General features: G+C 33.3%; 1 protein-coding gene across 4 annotated transcripts in view; it reads right to left on the bottom strand.

The window, feature by feature from the left end:
* Usp34 (ubiquitin specific peptidase 34) overlaps positions 1-14,341 on the bottom strand; it is a 221,209-nt gene that overhangs the window by 69,642 nt on the left and 137,226 nt on the right. For all 4 annotated transcript variants that reach the window (XM_078029130.1, XM_078029131.1, XM_078029132.1 and 1 more), the window contains 6 exons: positions 11,091-11,131; positions 10,829-10,953; positions 9,264-9,416; positions 8,368-8,472; positions 7,180-7,235; positions 6,970-7,090 (listed from right to left, as the gene is read on the bottom strand). In XM_078029130.1, the coding sequence (XP_077885256.1) occupies positions 6,970-7,090; positions 7,180-7,235; positions 8,368-8,472; positions 9,264-9,416; positions 10,829-10,953; positions 11,091-11,131 (601 nt within the window). The remainder of the gene's footprint in view (positions 1-6,969; positions 7,091-7,179; positions 7,236-8,367; positions 8,473-9,263; positions 9,417-10,828; positions 10,954-11,090; positions 11,132-14,341) is intronic.

Below are 14,341 nucleotides of genomic sequence, written 5' to 3'. Positions count from 1 at the left end.
CTTGTCCTTTCTAAACTGGTATTCTTACTTTGCTATATTTTACCTAGTTATTTCCCTCAAGCTTTCCAAATACTACTATGGCACATTCTCTGGGGTACCCTTCCCAAAGTACAATGCAGAATAAAGGTAACATAATAAGATTGAAATATTCCTACCTTAGCCTTTAGTAAGGCTAGCCTTTGGCTGTAGTTTGGTAAATGCACTTATAAACAAGTTCCTTCAATGACATAAAACTTTCTCTAAGTGATAAAGGTAGCTCATTGTGCCCAACTGTATATAATTAATGCTGAATCTATGTTTTCCTTTTTGGGAGTCTGGAATTTCAATGACCATTCAGTTATGTAGTTCATATGTGTCCATATGAACTATAGATAAAACCCTGGATATCTAAGGCTCAAAAAGTTTCCCTGGGTCGGGTGCAGTGGCACACACCTATAATCCCACTGGTTTGGGAACCTGAGGCAGGACTATGGTGAGTTCAAAGCTAGCCTCAGCAAAAACAAGGCACTAAGCAACTCAGCAAGACCCTATCTCCATATATATATATATATATATATATATATATATATATATATATATATATAAAATATGATTCAAACAGAAAGTCTCAATTGTCTAATAAGTAACTTAACAATGAACTACTTCTGCTCACCAGTTCACCAAGAACTAGATAAGCTACATTCTAGTAGCTCCAATGTTTTTTGTTTTGTTTTGTTCTGGGGGAGCGTGATTTAAAAGCCTGTGATAAAAGCATTTTATCAGAATTGCTGGCCTTTAAACACACTAAAATGAACAGTATTTTTTATTTTGTTATTCTGAGTTCATCAGAAAAACAGGTGTCTCTAGAAAAATAATAATATCTACATAAACATCCATTTGGTAAATATATTTTAGTATGCTCCACAGAAAGAAGTTACTCAAAGTGTTGCCTGAGAGAATATTAAAAATAATTTTTATTTATAGATCATAGTGTGGTTTTGACATGTAACTCAGAAAAAAAGAAATTGTGTTTAGAAAGCAAATACCCAGGAAAAGTAAGTTTTACTTATGTGCCAGCCTCTTAGGATTCTTCAGTAAAAAGTAAAGAATCTGTGTCTCCAACCCTGGTGCTCACTTCTGCAGGGTTTGTGAATGTTTAGACCCAAAACATGCTCGAGATGCCAGAAGGCACATTATTTCAAAAAGGAGCATCAGAGGCTTGATTATAGATTGGGACAAAGGCACAAAATCAGATTGCTTGAATCATAATTAATTCTAGACCACTCTTACTCTTTCTAGAATGTGAAAATCCAACAGAAACAATGAAGATTATGCCTGAGCCAGCATGGTGGTGCATGCCTGTAATCTCAGCAACTTTGCAGGTTGAGGCAGGAGGATTACAAGTTTTAGGCCACCTTAGGCCAAAAAGTGAGACTTGTGTCAAATTAACAAAGGGTTGAAAATGTGGCTCAGTGGTAAAGTGCCCCTGATTTCAAAGCCCAATACAAAAAAAAAAAAAAAAAAGAAATAGAAAAAAGAAAAAGCCTGAAGTTGTAAAAAAGGAAGATGACTAAGGGATTACAGGGAGCATGTATGAGGCACATAAGGAACAATGAGACTCATGGCAAAGCATGAATCCAGGAGAAGATAAAAATTTCCAGAAGTTAGCCAGATATGGTCGTATTGCATATAAATGAGACATTCTGTCCATACACAATTACAAATATAAAAATTAAAAAAAAATAGGTGGACTGACCACCCAAGCATGCTTGCTTGCAAAACTTTGTTCCATAGCACATGTTCTGCAGAAGTAAGGTTTGCCTTGCTGAGCTACTTCCAAGCATGTGTTTTGATTCCTTGCAGCACTCTAGTACTTCGAACTACTGGAATACTTCTATTTTATGAAGTATTGGCCCACTCTCTTTCTTTTTTTTTTAGTTGTAGATGCACACGATACCTTTATTTTTATGTAATGCTGAGGATCAAACCCAGTACATCACTCGTGCTAGGCAAGCACTCTGGTGCTCACAAATGCAAGGCAAGCACTCTACCACTGAGCTACAACCCAGCTTTGCCCTTTTTTTTTTTTAAGAGAGAGAGAGAATTTTTTAATATTTATTTTTTAGTTTTCGACGGACACAACATCTTTATTTGTGTGTGTTGCTGAGGATCGAACCCAGCGCCATGAGCATGCCAAGCGAGTGCACTTGAGACACATCCCCAGCCCCCTGGCCCATTCTTAAATAAAAAAATAAATCCAAACAGAGCACAGTGGTTTGTGCCTGTAATCTCAGCACCACTGGAGGCTGAGGGAGGAAATTAAAAATTAAAAACCAGCCTCAGCAAAATCAAGGCACTAAGTAACTCAGTGAGACCCTGTTTCTAAATAAAATACAAAATGGGGCTAAGGATGTGGCTCAGTGTTCAAATGCCCTTGAGTTCAATCCTCAGTACCCAAAAGAAAACAACAAAAAACAAAACCCCAATAACAGTGATGCTTAAATTGATGTAATTTTATCCTTTGACAGATAAACTGTAGAGAGATTTTCCTTAATATTAGTGATAGGAGAGAGACAGACATGACTGGTAGGAACATCAGGATAAGGTAATAACTCTATAAACTGCCTACTGTGCTGACTTGCTCTCTTTTCTTAAAAAAAAAAAAAAAAATTTACCTACAGTCCTGTCTAGCTTAAGTCCATAGGATATGTTACATTCCTTAGCAAACAATCTGTTACCTGAAAGAGAACATCAGACCTGAGATGCCAATCAGTGTCTCCCTGGAGGGGGAGACTTTTGGGACCCTTACAGAGACTAGATCCCAGAACTCAGGGATTCAAGAGTAATTCGTCCTAACCATAAAATTGGTTAAGAACAGGTTCCAATTAGAGCCTGTTAGCACAGGCCAAAGCAAGACATAGTTGTCAAGGCAGTGGGGCTCCTACTGTCAATCAAAAGCCAGGAGATGGAACTAGGTGAGATTCTCTGGAAACTTTCCTAGAACCCCGATAAAACTGAAGAGAAGGAGAGGCATGCGGTCCCTGTCCTGAGAATCCACTCTTTCCCTTGAGAGTGTCCCTTTCCTGTCTAATAAACTCATGCCTATTACTGTGAGCCATGCATCTAAAATCTTTCTGACTTCATCACAATAATGGGGATTTGAAGGGGGACATTCAAGTTGTCTCAGTTTCGTGAAAGGCTCTTGCCCTAGAACAATACAACAAAAACTGCATTAAACACTTCCACTTGGATATCAAATTGACACTTAAAATTGAACATGTATAAAATAGAACTCCTGATTAAAACCACTTTTTTCCTTCCATTATGGTTGTATCCTGATTTCCTTTTCTTAGTGACTGCATTATTATTCACTTAGTTTCTAAAGCTTAAAATTTAGGATTTATTCTTGATTAATCTTTCTCTCACTTTATAATCCAATACAAATATATTAGTTTTGTGAGCTCTACTTCCAATAAGTATTACAAATCCAACCACTTTTCACTATCATCTATGTCTTGAACTTCTACTAACACATTTGCCTTCCCAGTTCTGTACCAGCAGTCTAATTTCCCACACAAAGCATGAGTAAATTCTTTAAAATAAAATAATTAATTCAGTTCATATATATCCTCCAGTATAAAAGCTAATTCTAAAGTTTTCCCAAAGCACAAAACCAGAAGGAAATCACATACAGATTTGATAACAAACACCAAAACTTTCTTACAAGGAACTTTAAAAGCAACTATTATTTAACACTGTTTGAAGGGACCATAAAAATTAGAAAAGTGAAGTAGAATTCAGACATGAAAAATAAAACATAAAAGAATTACTAGCAGATGATCAACCAAAAACAAATTAAAGACCTAAAACAACACTTAAAACTAAAGATAATGGAAAAAAATAAATACAAACAATAAATAAGTTGAAGATAGACTTTGACAAATTTAATCCCTAGGACAGCCAAAAAGTAAAAAGATAGAATAGAATAAAAGGTGGTCTCTAATTAATACATAAGAACCCTTTTTTCACATAAACATCAAGGTAGAAAACATAATCAAAGACAATATTCAATTTATGGCATGAATTGTTACTTTTTCTTATTGGGGTTGTATTGATATAGAATTGATACCCTTATGATACTGTTTCTGATTGTGCAAAAACAGTATTACTCATGAAGACTTCACAGGAATAAACATTAAAAAATACTTTAAATCCAAATTCCATATGAAGAAAGCTTTAATACAGATTAATTTTGTGTAAATAAGATAAATACTATTAATTTTGTGTAAATATGATAAATACTATCTTTGTTACTGATTTTGCAAAGGCAAAATCAGTAACAAAGATCAATACTGCATCAATACAATTGCAATAGAAAAATTTGATTTTAATATTTGTAAAATAACCAAATGAATTCTAAAGGTCATTTAGAAAAATAATAGCTAAGAAAATTCCAAACAGGAATAACAATGAAGATGAACCACCACCACAAGTTATTCACAACTCTAAATTTACATGGTTAAGATATGGCATTGGTGAGTGAATACGCACATCAGTGGAATGAAACACAAAGCTTAGAAAGAAAGCAAAATACATATGGCAGTTCAGAATATGAAAGAGGTATTTCTAATCAGTGGATTAAAAAGTAAATTAGCCAATAAATACGGTACTTGGTATTGTCTTGAAAGAAAAGTTATTTCATTCCTCTCACCTAAATGATTTCATTATAGAAAAATATAAATGTAAAAATAAAATTATGGAAATATTACAAGGTACTGTGTACTTTTTTAGGTTTAGATGGACACGATATCTTTAATTTTATTTGTTTATTTTTGTATGGCGCTGAGGATAAACCCAGGGCCTCACTCGTGCAAGGCAAGCACTTTATCACTGAGCTATAATGCCAGCCTGGTACTATGTATATTTAAAGTCAACATAAAACCTAGATTCCATAAAAGATCAGTAAACTGGAGTCAAATTAAAATGAAATAAATTCTACTTAGAAAATAAGCGAAACAAAATACAAATAAATAAATCTCTAAATAAAATACAAAAATAGGGTTAGGGATGTGGCTCAGTGGCCGAGTGCCCCTGAGTTCAATCCCTGGCAACCCTCCCCACCCAAAAAATATCTTCAGTAAGATGAGCTGTAGCTCAGGGACAGAACTCTTCCTCCATTTCCTCCCAAAAACATTCATTGATAAGGAGCAAAACAGGAGGCATTATACTACCTGAATTCAAAATATACAGGTCAGTGGAATAGAACAGAGGCCAGAAAAAACAACAACATAATTAATATATAGGCAACTTTTCAAGTACAGTGCTAAATGTAAGAACTTCCACTATAGAAAGCACAGTCTTCATTAGATGGTGCTGGGCAAATTAGATGTCCACCCCAGAACAAAACTAACCCCTAATCTTTCACAAGTTACCCAAATCCACTCACAATGGATTAATGACTTAACTATAACACCTGAAACTAAAACTAAAATTGGAAGATAACATAAGGGAAACTCTTCAAGACTTGGAATGGGTAAGGTAGGAGAGAGATTGATCAATAAGTACAAAGTTATTGTTTGGTTTGAAGAATAACTTCTGGTGTTCTATGGCACAGCTGAGTAAGTATCATTTCCAATAATGCATCATATCTCTCAAAGTACGAGAGGAATTTCAATGTAATCACCAAACAGAAATGGTAAAAAGATAAAAATGGATATCTAATTATCCTGAGTTAAGCATTACCCAATATATGAATGAATGAATTAAAACACCATACGAAAGCCAGGCGTGGTAGCAAACGCCTGTAATCCCAGTGGCTCCAGGCTGAGGCAGAGGATAGCAAGTTCAAAGCCAATCTCAGCAAAAAGCTAGGTGCTAAGGAACTGAGTGACAATTTGTCTCTAAATAGCACTGGGGATGTAGCTCAGTGGTCCTGTGACCCTGAATTCAATCCCTGGTACCAAAACCAAAACAACAACAACAACAAAAACCAACAACAAAGAAATAAACAAAAAACCCACCATACTGAGCCAGGAGAGGTGGTGCACCCCTATAATCCCAGCGGCTGGGGAGACTAGGGAAGGAGGTTCCCAAGTTCAAAGCCAGCTTTGCCAAAATTGGACACTAAGTAACTCAGAGAGACCCTCTAAATAAAATACAAAACAGAGCTGGAGATGTGTCTCTAGTCAAATGACTGAGTTCAATCACCTGTTACCACCACCATCCCCACCCCCCAAAATCCAAAATACCACACTATGTTTCATAAATATTTGTAAACATTATGTCAATAAAAAATTATTGGGAAAAAAATTCAGTAACCAGGGAAAACAAGAGTGGACTTCAGAAAGTGGCACAGTTTTAAAACAGATTAAAACTGTCACCTTAAATTTAACACAAGAATCCTTAGTCTATACCCATGAGGATATTAACACAGTCGGAAACCTCAAGATAACTACTATCCAAACCAAAACAAATTCCCTCCATGCAGGAAATGAAAAAGTGCCCACGGCAGATAACAACTTTAAAAGACATAGCTGGGCACAGGGATGCAATGTATAAATGACCACTTATTAATTCCACTGTTTAAGTTAAAGACAATAGTTTATAATTTAAACTATTAATTCAAAATATTTAGTATTACAGAAATCAAATTATTAGAGATTTTTTTTGTCATACTGGAATTGAATTCAGAGGTACTCTACCACTGAGCTACATCCCTAGTACTTTTTTTTAAAAAATTATGATAGCAGGAGATCTCAAGTGTAAGATTATCTTTTTATATATGGTAATAGCAATTAAAATTAGCTTTTGCACTCTAAACACAAACTCAACTTTTATATTTCTAGGGTTCAATTTACTCAATGTTCACTTTTTAAGCCAAAAACTAAGTTCTTTAAACTTGGATTTTAAAAAAATATACATATCCACAAATGATCAAAAACCAAATGTTGATCAGATTTCAAACAGACATTTGGATATTTTAATACACACCTGTCCTTCCCTTGAAAATTTAAAGGGTGGTTTGTGTTTAATAACACTTGTTGCAAGTCTTAGGAGTCCTGTAAGCCCATCGTCTTCTATATTACCATCTTGATGATCAAGGATCTCCCTACTACATAAAAAAATATATATATATAAGCAAATCAAGATACTTTGCCTTTATCTGTTCTTAATAATTGTCAATGTCACATAAAATTTTACCTTCGAATACAGTCAGCCAAATGTCTTGCCAAAGCATCTAAGTCAAGGAGTGTTGTCTTAATACAAAAAGAAAAATCAAAATTCAAATACAGATTCCAATGTTTAGTAGTACACACAGTACTAAAACAATGAAGAAAATCACATCCTTATAGTAAATAGCTTGGTTATCCCAAATTTATTAATTATAAAATTAAGTATTCCTTTCTTACACATGTCAACAAAATTATAGTTTTAAGTGCAGTATTAATAGTCTTATAAAAAGAATCAAATGAATGTTTGGCAATAAATTATGATAGTCACAGTAACCTACTGAGATGATAATACTTTAGTTTGTTGTTTTAGTAACAAATTTACCAAGATGTCATTCATAGCCACTAAGGTTTGTTTTTGATACCACCTTTACACTAGGCTCTAACAATAAACTAAAGCCTATAGTTAATTTTAAAAAGCTTTAATTTTCACTATAACTGGGGAACAAAAAATCATAACAGATTTTACCAAATAGAATTTAATTCAAGAGTATCTCAAAGAAACTAGATCTTTAGGAAGGAAAATAATTTGTGTAAGGATGATTGGATTTGTACTTTAGCTCAATGAGCAAATCAAGGATTTAAGAAATAGATTTATCTGGTCTCAATATTTTAATTATCAATAAATAAAATTTGTTTAATATTAATTTTTATAATTATTTCTCATATGAAAAGTAGAAGAACTTAACATCCCAGTTATAAACATCCTCACATTTCTCATTTATTTTGAATTAACAGATGCATTTTTAGTTTAACTAAATTTGTACAAAGGGGAAAAAAATCAAAAGTCTTCAGGTGGCAAATCTGCTTTTGAAAATTACTTGTTTGAATGAAAATGTCATTTAAGTCTAGTAAAAGAAAATTAGTAGTTGAGCCAAAATTGTCAGTTTTGTTACTTTAAAATAACTTCAGTTTTAATTAAAATGTTATTTTATATATGCAAGACACCAAATCTACTTGTTATTAAAGAAAGTTGAGTAAGAAGGTAATAGAACAGAAAGGTTCAAATACAGTAGAAAAAATATGACAGTACCAAATAGTTAACACTTATTATAATTAAAGTTCTCTTTCCTTAAGTACAAAGACTAACAAAATCATCCACATCCCTGTACATAATCCACATCTATTGACAACTTAATATATAATGTTCTGAACATACCTGACTAGCATCCTTTATATGTATGTTGTCAACTAGTTTGCATAACAACCAAAAATACTCTTTACATCCAGGTTTTAACATTGGTTCTTCCTCATAATCATCTATCTATTAAAAAAAAATTATTCTTTGTGAAAACATTTTTAAAATAGCTTAAATTATAATACATTTAAGAAACTACAGATTTCTGAAACAAATTAAATCCCAAAAGAAATTCAACAGTGTTAAAAATCTAAGAAAAAATGAGCTGTATGCTCCTACTTTCTATAAAATCAGATAATCAGAATAACTACAAGGCGTGGTGGCACATGCTTGTAATTGCAGCATCTAGGAACGTCAGAATAAACAGGTACCCTAAACAATATTACTAAGATCAAAACAGTTTAAAAAATAGTCTCAAAGTACTTATACCTGGAAAAGACAAAATAATTTACATCCTACAACACCTATTTCTGAGATAATCAAAAATTTTATATTAGTGGGCTCTGGATTTATTAGGTTATAATAATAAATTGTTACACAAGGCTAGAACATACATTATGGCCAGAAAGTAAATTAAAAATTCAGAACACCCTGGGGATAAAAAAAAAAAAAGTGTGAATGAATAAAGAAGAAAGCTACATTTGTGACAGAAATTTCTATCATTTAACTTATTAACACAAAGCTCAGAACCAAGAACAAATGTCAACCCATGAGAGAGCCCAAAGAGCTAAAATTCAAATGCAGACTCTATTACTAGTTGTAACATGGAGACAATGTGTCAAAATGCTGTCATTTTAAGAATAATATTACTACCATCTTCTATGTAAAAACCACATAGGATATAGTACAATAATAAACTTTGGGGAGAAGAAATTAGAGAAACAGAAATCTCCCCTGAATATATAGTAAAATCTTACCCTGATAGGTTTGAGTGCTTGTGCATCAGGAAGAAATTTTAACAATGTTGAGGCAGCCAAGAGCAGAAAAGAACGATGGATTGAATCTCCTCCATCTAGGCCTGACAGAGATAACTTATACAAACCATTGCAAGATTCATGACGAACTGCAGTCTAAACAAAAAAGCCAGTTTCAGAGACAGTATAAGTTACTATTAAAAAACTAATGTTAATGTTAGCAGAAATAACTTAAATCTCTTCTTCAATAATGTTTCAAATATAATATCCTGATCACATATACATGCATATTATTAATAGATGATCAAATACAAGTATCCATGTATCCAGTACTATAAAAATACATTTTTTCTTAGAAATTCCTAACCATGCCCATAAGACCAGAAAACCAAATAATAATGACAACAAATAGAAAAAGAGGATAGGATATTCTGGGCAGGATATTCATAACCCAGTTATTTACAAGGTAAATAAATAATAATACAACAGTTTCAGAACTAGAAACAATCTAGAAATAAGAACATTAAATCAGAACATTTCCCAGATCCCAAGGGAATGGCCAAATGTCATAATAGATACCTAAGAGCAAGAACAAGAATACACATGACTTTTAATCCACAGCTAACAGCAGTGGACAATGCTAACTAAAACAATATATAACTTGGGCTGAGGTGGTAGAGCACATGCCTAGCATGTTTGAGGCATTGAGATTGATCCTCGGCACCACATATAAATAAATACATTAAATTACTTTATCTACAACTAAAAATATATTTAAAAAAAAAAAAAGAAGTACAACTCCTGTGTTTATTTAAAAAATGAAACTCTGTAGTTAACTTTATTAATAAAAACGTTTCTATAATTTCAATATGGAATGCTATGTCAGTGAATACTGAGAAAAAGATATTAAAAATTATTGAGGTCTCCGTGTCAACATAAGAAGAAAAATATATTTGGTTTATTGACTTAGTTTCTCCTACCTCTATTAAACAGAAAAAGCAAACAAGTTTTCTAAAACATGAATTACCAAATAAATGCTCAACTTCTTTCCACCTCTTAGAAAAGGCAATTAAAAAATCCAAAGCAAAGTAATCACTCAATAAACAAGTCTTTCAAAAAGGCAAATATAGCCAGGTGCAGTGGCACACACCTGTAATCACAGTGATTTGGAGGACTGAGGCAGGAGGACTACAAGTTCAAAAAGCAGTTAGTGAGGCTGTAAGCAACTTAGCAAGACCCTGTCTTGAAATAAACATATAAAGGATTAGGGGTATAGCTCTGTGATAAAGTACCCCTGGTTTAATTCCCAGTATTCCAAAAAAAAAGAAGAAGAAAAAAATAATAATAAAGGATGGATACTACAAATATATAATATTCACCTTCTTAAATGTTAACTAAATGTAGTGCATAGTTTAAAACATTCTATACCTTAAAGAATTAACTAGATAATATGATAGATATAGTTACATAATCACACATACTTGTTTCCAATAGCTCTTTTTAATTGTCAATGCTAATAATTGGAAAACTTGTGCAAAATATTAATCTCTAAATGTTACCATAATTACCTCAGGAATAAGGAGGGTCAATTTCTTCAGCCAATCTTGTAAATGATCACTATCAGCAAGGCTGGATTTCACTAAAGAACAGCAATGAGCCCAACTAACCAAGAGCCACATTGAATAATGTGAAACTAAAAAAAAGGAAAAAGTTATGACTACAAAGGTTTTTGATATAACAAAGATACATGTTTATTATTAAAGATAAAACAATCTTGCACCTATTATTACCATTTTTATTCATTAAAAATTAACTTTGAGGAACTCTTACCTTCATGCCTAGACCTGTGATCGGATTGGGCTTTCAAAACTCTGTAAAGTAAAAACATGTCACCACCACTAATTAAACTCAGCAATGAATTAAAAATGACTTATCATATGTCCTTTAAGGCTTACAATTCCTCCCAAATAAATTCTAAAAGAATTATGTATTTTAAAATAATCATTATTAAAAATATTATTAATAAGTAAAGCTCATAGAAGCAAAGTCAAGTCAGGCGGGGAGATGCACGTGTGTAATTCCAGCAACTCATAGAGTCTAAAATAGAAACCTAAGATTGAGGCTCAGCAACAAAAGCCTGTCTCAAAAAAAAAAAAAGCCAGGTATGGACAGCGATTCAGGAGGCTGAGGGCGAAGGATCACAAGTTCAAAGCCTCAGAAACTTCCATGGCTCAAAAAGAACAACAAAAAAGGCTAGAGATGCAGCTCAGTGGTTCAGTGCCCTGGGGTTCGTTCAATCCTTGATTCACCCCCCCAAAAAAAAATTAAAAATTTTTTTTTTAAAAAAATGTGCATTATAAAGATATAAGCCGTAATTATTTAGAGACTCAAAAAATTCATGTTGTGTTAAGATATCCTTCCCGCTGTATTTATATTGCCAATGTCTCTCAGGAACCATCAAAGGCAAATTACTAGAATGTAGAGAAAACAGAATAAAGCAGGGCACAGTGGTGCACACCTGTAATCCCAGCAACTCAGACAGGAGAATCTCTGAGTTTGAGGTCAGCCTCAAGAACTTGGGGAGACCCTAAGCAACTAGGGAAGATCCCATTTCAAAATAAAAAATTATAAAAACTAAAGGATGTAAGTGCTCCTGGGTTCAATCCCTGCTAACAAAAAAAAAAAAAAAAAAGGGAAAGAAAAAAAATAGTTTCTCTACTATTATTTTACCACTACTTTTTCTTATGATACTTTTAGTAATTTCAATGGAAAATTTATGGCCTCAATTTAAAAAGGTGAATACTGATTTTATTTTAACAAAACCATTAAATATGAACTATTTGCTTTAAACTATTTGCTGTTTAAAAAAAATCATTCCCCTCCAGTATTACCATCTCTCATAGTTTCAAAACTCAAAACTCACTCATCAATTTAAAGTAAGAGATCAATATGTATCAATTACATTAATATGTCTTAATTGAAGAGTTAAATCTAACATTTAGTTTTAATCACACCGGTACCACACACAACACACTTTTTTTTATACTTTTATTTTATTTATTTATTTTTATGTGGTGCTGAGGATCAAATCCAGTGCGAGACGAGTTCTCTACCACTGAGCCACAACCCCAGCCCCTATATGCACACATTTTTAAACCAAGAGCAGAAAATTCATCCCCCCCCTTTTAAACACAGCATCTCACTGTGTTGCCAGGTTATCCTAGCACTTCCGTTTCTCTAGTCTCAGGTCCCACATAGTTGGAATTAAAAGTGTGTGCCACCATGCATATCTGTACTTTTCAATTTTAATGCTCATATAGGTATTAAAATATTTTTGTTTATACAGGAAAAAAGTTCATTCTATATGCCTTATGCGTGGACCTCTGAAAAGATCACAATGACACAAAAACAGAACCTGAGAAACCAGCAAGGATAAGGAGGGTTGGCAAATGATATGGTGAAGATTATAATGAACTCTATAAAATGGAACTAGTTGTGGGTTTTTGTTGTTGTTGTTTTGTACTTAGAATTTAACCCAGGGACACTTTACCACTGACTTACATCCCCAGTTTGTTTTATTCCTTACTTTGAGACAAGGTCTTATTAAACTAAACTGCTGAAGCTGGTCTTGAATGTGCAATCCTCATGCCACCTGAGTTGCTGGGATTACAAGTGTGTGCCATAGCACTTGCCTGGTTAAAACCTTTTAAGGGTACTTGCATTAGATTTAAAAATCATCTGAGTTCAATCATCAAGTTCAGCCCCACAAAACAACTCTCAAATGCTCAAAATTAATTTTATACTGTCTAACATATTTATATGACTAAATAACTAGCATAAGGTTAGGTCCCCATGTATTAATTAGCAATTGCTTTACTTGGATTTCTATATTAAAGTTTTCTACATTATTAAGAATCTCCAAAGTAGTCTAAATAAATAGGATATCAATGTTTATATTTTCATACATATTTCCATCTCTGTCCTCTGTGAATCTAGGAGCAATGATATACCAGTAACAATGAATACATTAAGGACTCACATTTTTAAGATTCCCTACTAACTGGCACTAGGGCTTCTTTTTAAAATGGCTGACTTCAGGACTAAGAGAAGCTACAAAATAAGCCTAGAAAGTATTGTACTGACATTAAAAAAACAAAAAGGAAACCCCTACTCCCACCCTAAACCATAAGGCTATGCCAAAGGTCACATGAACAAGCTCAGAGAGGCTTCCATAAGCCAACTCTGACACACTTTGAGCAAAGGGAATAATGACAGTAATGAACTATACATACTGAAGGTGGTAGGGGTGATGAATCCAAATTGATATTGACTATAAAGAGAAAGCTTTTTCCTCACAATAGGATGTCAATTAATAAACACAAAATTAACAAAAAAAATCAATAAAAGCTAAAACCAATGAATCAAAGTTTCACAAGAAGCAAGAAATTTGTAGTTTCAAATGTTTTCCCACAGACTGATTTTTAACAAAAGAAAAAAAGTCAAACATTACAGTAACCTGAAGGAAACCAGATTAAATGATCAGCATTACTATCATCAATAATGGGAAAAATATAAACATCAGGATGAACTGGGAAAGATACAATATTACTTAAAGGGTTTTTCTTTTATAAGTGTGTAATCATGAGAAATAATCAAGAAAACCCAGACTGAAAATGCTCTATTAAAAAAAATATCTGGGCCAGGCCTGGTATCTGTGATCCCAGCAGCTCCAGAGGTTGAGGCCGGAGGATACAAGTTCAAAGCCAGCTTCAGCAATTTAGCAAGGCCCTTACAAGTTGGTAAGATTAAGAAAGTATCTGATTAAATGAAAAGGAAGAAATGTGACAACTATGGGGCTGGGACTGTGGCTCAGGTGTAGAGCGTTCGCCTAGCACACATGAGGCACTGGGTTCAATCCTCAGCACCACATAAAAATAAAGATAAATGTCCACTTATAACTAAAAAATAAATATTAGAAAAAGAAAAAGAAATATGACAACTAAAGCAGGGAAAATAGTTTCAATCTTAGGAGAAAAACAATGTTTTTACATAAACTTAGTCATGATGTCTGCAACTTACTT

This window comes from Ictidomys tridecemlineatus, chromosome 12 (genome assembly GCF_052094955.1).
Source record: "Ictidomys tridecemlineatus isolate mIctTri1 chromosome 12, mIctTri1.hap1, whole genome shotgun sequence".
Lineage (NCBI taxonomy): Eukaryota > Metazoa > Chordata > Mammalia > Rodentia > Sciuridae > Ictidomys > Ictidomys tridecemlineatus.
The sequence above is the reverse complement of the archived record's forward strand: the minus strand, read 5'-3'. Positions and strand labels throughout refer to the sequence as shown.